The sequence below is a fragment of the Antechinus flavipes genome, chromosome 3 (assembly GCF_016432865.1).
Source record: "Antechinus flavipes isolate AdamAnt ecotype Samford, QLD, Australia chromosome 3, AdamAnt_v2, whole genome shotgun sequence".
NCBI classification, from domain to species: domain Eukaryota; kingdom Metazoa; phylum Chordata; class Mammalia; order Dasyuromorphia; family Dasyuridae; genus Antechinus; species Antechinus flavipes.
Window position 1 is genome coordinate 554,136,904 of NC_067400.1, and position 4,949 is coordinate 554,141,852.

At 37.6% G+C, this 4,949-nt stretch overlaps 1 protein-coding gene across 1 annotated transcript; it reads right to left on the reverse strand.

Moving 5' to 3' along the window:
* Positions 1–1,062: 1,062 nt before the first annotated feature.
* Positions 1,063–2,022, reverse strand: LOC127557403 (olfactory receptor 52I2-like). Its single transcript, XM_051990733.1, has one exon. It carries the CDS (start codon positions 2,020–2,022, stop codon positions 1,063–1,065), a length of 960 nt encoding a protein of 319 aa, XP_051846693.1.
* Positions 2,023–4,949: the final 2,927 nt, after the last annotated feature.

The window sequence follows — 4,949 nt, forward strand, 5'->3', positions numbered from 1 at the left end:
GTTCCTGTGGCAATCGCATTGAAGCAGCAGGTACAAATTCCAGTTTGAAATGCAATAAAATATTTTGAATTTCTCTAGATGCTTGTGAGCAAGATGATAATAAGTTCCTTGAGGATAGGAGAGGTTATCTTATATCTTTCAATTTATCTTTAAAGTGGTTGAGATTTGTACTGAAATAGATGTCAAGAAAATTCACTGCTCAAGAAAGTGATTTTGATTTCACTGAGCTACAGTCCTAGATGAACCATGTATACATGCTTCTCCTTATAGATTATAAATTTTTTGAAAGGAGAGAATGAGATCAGTATACAAATAACTATAGTGAACAAGAAAATGATGCAGGTCATTCCATTTGACCTCTTGTTTTCATCATTTCAAAAGCTGGAAAAAGAGTTCAAAGAAGAAATCATGGAACAGTTGCCACTTAGAGCAGGTCTTGAAATTTGGGAAAGATGATGAGTGGAAGAATTTGTGTGTGTGTGTGTGTGTGTGTGTGTGTGTGTGTGTGTGTGTGATAGATGATGCCATATACAAAGGCAAGGAGCAGGATAGATTTTGAAATAAAATTTAGCTGAGGCACAGTATATAAAAGGGAACTGTGAAATTTGTTTAGAAAGGTAAATTGCAGCAGAGTAGAAGGTCTTAAATTCTAAGATGAGGAATTTTATTCTGTATTTCATTACAAAGTGAAAAATCAATGCAAAATGAGAAAAATGATCAGGTATTAAAATATTTAGAATCCAGTTGAGAGAGACAATGGCAAATATCATCAACACAACTTCTTCAGAAGGAGATAATAAGTTTAATAGATTTTTGAGGTCCCAACAGAACCTCCAAGTAGAAGTATCCTGCATGTAGCTAGAAATGGATAAATATCAAGGCTGGAAAGGGAAATGAAAATCATTCAGATAGAGGTGAAGTCATGGTGACTGAAGCCAGTTTGTGAAATCTTTCTCCATCACTCAGGTTCTAACTAGTTTGAAGTCATTTTTATACCACCTTTATTCTTGTATGAAGCATCTTTGCTTAAGACCTTTATGTATTTTATACTTTCTAGGAATTTCAATGGGCCTGGCCAGGGAGGCAGCTCTCCAGCATACTCCATCCCCGACCACGTATCTGTTTAGTCCTTAAGCCATAGATGAGAGGATTCAGAGTGGGTGGGATAACCAGATAGAAGTCAGCTAACAGGACTTGGACAGGCAGGGGAACCAAGTCCTGTCCAAACCAGGCCACATAGATGGAAACCATCCCTGGTAGATAATAGAGGGCCATCACTCCAACATGGGAACCGCACGTGCTTAATGCTTTGAGCTGGGCATCCCGGCAGGAGAGACGGAAGACAGCCTGAAGGATCAGGCTATAGGAGGTAGCAATGAAGATCACATCAATTCCTACAATGATTGAGGAACCAATCAGGCTATAGAGGTTGCTTGGCATGTGGTCAGCGCATCCCAGCTTGGCCACAGCCATGTGTTCACAGTATGAATGAGGAACCATCAGAGAGCCACAGAAGGGCAGGTGGCTCACCATCCAGCTCAGAGGTGTCATGAACGTGGCAGCTCTAAGGATAATTGCCACACCAATTCCTATCATTGTTCTTTGTGTAAGGATGGTCTGATAGTGCAAGGGTCTGCAGATGGCCACATACCGGTCAAAGGCCATAGCCAATAAAAGCCCTGTTTCTACAGCTGTGGCTGCATGGACAATATACATTTGAGTGAAGCAGGCAGCGAAGCCAATAATTCCATTACCTGACCAGAAGATGTTTAGCATCTTTGGGACCACAGAGGTTGCCATAACAATGTCCACAATAGCCAGGATGCACAGGAAATAGTACATGGGCTCATGCAAGGCTGGGTCAACCCAGATCACTGTCAGAATGAGGCTGTTTCCTACCAAAGTCACAACATACATGGTGCCTAGTGGTGCCAGCAACCAGAGGTGAGTCACTTCTAAACCTGGGATGCCCATGAGAACAAATGTAGCAGGTGATGTATGATTGAATGGCAATTCTAGCATCTGATGGGAACCTTCTTTCCTGTGAAAACAGCAAAAATGTCACAAGAAAAGCTTGCCTGGTTCTTTTAGCTCCCAAGTCTGTTGGGCTATATTTTTCATCCTTTAAAAAAATAATCACTGAAGAAAGGAAAGTTATTAGGAGGAGCCATAATGAGGTCACTTCATTGTAAGATCCTTGAATTCATTCTGTATATCACAATGAAAACATTTTTAAAAATATATATATAAGAAAATTGACCCTGAACAGTAGTCAGGTATTCAGGAATCATATAACCCTAATTATGTCTTATCTTTACATAATGCTTTTCCACAACTTTATGTCATAGATAATACTAACATTAATTTTTCTGAGTGTTCCTTTTCTATTAAAGGGAGATGACTCGCTCATGGTCACACATAGGTAATAAGTTGCAATAGAATGTAAGTTCTTGTTCCCGAATCCTGTGCTTCCCCCACTCTACTGTGCTGTCTTTCTGTCATATCGAGGGAAATACTATACTCCAGCCTTGTGAGTATTAATTATTCTTAGTATTATTGTGCTTCAGATGATACTCAGTAATCAAGAGTTTGTCACTTTTTCAGTAGTTCTAATTACATCTTTCCTAGTCACTTATAGACAGACTTTATGGGTCACTTAAAATTATTTGCAAGCCAATGACTTATTGTTGTAGGTGTTGTAGGTGTAGGTGTAGGTTGTAGGCTGTCTTGAACCTGGATCCATACTAATTTGATAGTCCTTTCCAGAGCATGTTGAGATGCTGAAGAACTCTTTTTTTTCACTCTGTACCATCTTTGGAATATTGAAAGAACTAAACAGCTTTGAATAAATAATTTCCTTAGAACCTATTCCTACCTTGTTAATAAAAGTGATATTTGTGAGATCATAGATTTAAAAGGAATGAATGGCAAAGCATTTATTAAGCTCTTACTATGTCAAGTTGGGTCAGGTAGATGGTATACTGGATAGAGCACTGGGTCTCAAGTCAGGAAGATTTAAGTTCAAATCTAGCTTCAGACATTTACTTTGTGACCCTGGGCAAATCACTTTATCCCTTTTTGCCTCAGTTATTCATTTGCAAAATGAGGACACATTGAAGAAGAAAATGGCACACCACTCCGATATTTTTGCCAAGACAACGCCTTGGTCAAAGTCTATGGGGTCACTTAGAATTGGACATAACTGAATGATCTAATAAAATTTATCATACTAAGTGTTAGGGATATAAATAGAAAAGCAAAAATAGAAATTACTTTTGGATCAGGGACCAATAATTGGAGATTATACCCACAGGGGAGTAGAGACCTCAGGGTAGCTTTTTTGGGCATTTTGATTTGAAAAGTTCTTGGATGAATTCAGCTATCTTAATTCCCTACATCTAGGAGAGTAGATTGATGCACCATTATCAATGTCCATGATAGCTTTTTTGTTTATGATACAAAAATGGAAGAGGATGAAGAAAGAAGAATATACTGGCGATAGAAGGCAGTTGTTCAGAATATGGTTATGGTATGGAATAAAACATGGCTGGAGCAGGTCCAGATGTAGTCATTAACTGAGGCAACTATCAATTAGACTACCAGGAATCCTGAATCTCTGTCAGGGAAAGTGTTAAGTTCTCTAGGGCATAGTGCTTGGGCTGGATAGCAAGGAAGAAGAGGTAATCTAGTCCATTTCTATCAAGCTCAGATAGAAATAATAGTTGCTAAACCATACATAAGAATCCATGCAGGCCACATATTAACTTAGAAATCACATATTAATGTGACCTATGTTATTGAAATTTTATTTATTTTTTGAATATTTTCCAATATCTGGTTTGGGCTGCATTCAGGAGTACTGTGGGCCTCTTGCAGTCTGTCGACCATGTATCTGACACCCCTAATCTACTTTAACTTTATTTTATATATGAGAAAACTGAGGATAAGAGGTTTCAAGATTTTTTTCATATTAAGATAGCTAACAAGTACTATTAACAAGATATGAATCTCCTTCTTCTTGGCAACCTTCTTCTTAAAACTTCAGACTTGTTAGTGTCATCCTTAGAACTTAAGGATGTTTTTAAGAACCATTTCCTCACCTTTAAAAATGAATCCTCTTTAATAATTTGCCACATCAAGCCTGCTGTAGGATGTAATAACTGATAAAGTTTCCACTAATCTCAGGAAAATCAGTAATAGGGATCTTCATTATGGTGACATCATAGCCTTGTTCCCTTCTTTATTCATGCTGGGCTCACCTAAGAAGTCTTTTTCTTTTCTTTCCCTAGTTTTGTTTTGCCTTAGTCTGCCATTGCTTCTAGCTCTGAAGAAATGAGGTCTTTTGAATTTTTTTTCTATACAATTATTTAATTCAGAGCAATTTGTATGTGTGAAAATTTTTCTCATGTCCAAAATTACCTTGAAAGGTCTGCTAAGTTCTCCATTTTAGACAACTGTTAAGGTTTTTTTACTTTTAGATGCTCTATAGAGAGTCTGTCTGCATTCTAGTCAGATTATTAATACAACTCCACCTCTCCTTTCTGCTCCTTTATATTGGTTGTCCTTTATCTCTAGAATACGTTGTTTCTTCATTTCTACCTCATGTTATCTCTTTCTCTCTCTCTCTCTCTCTCTCAAGATGGATCTCAGGAATCCTCTCTATGAAGTCTTTCTAGATCCTGACCTTTCCTCTTTAATTACTATTTATTCTCTTTCACATTTTCTGATTTAAGTTTTAAGAGAACTACCTTTCTCTGAAAAAGTAGAAAGCTACATCAGTATGTAAGGGAGTTAAGGGAACATGGCTGCTATTCTTTAAAATACTTAACACTATTTCAGTAACACAAGAGTATCTGAGAAGCTGTTTCATTAAGCAAAAGAGTAGAGAAGTCCAGAAAAGGAATGGTTCCATTCAGCACATGACCCATGGTTATTGTTCTCCCAAAAGA

Coding starts and splice junctions, on each gene's coding strand:
- LOC127557403 (XM_051990733.1), bottom strand. CDS start 2,022: ATGCTAGAATTGCCATTCAATCATACATCACCTGCTACATTTGTTCTC.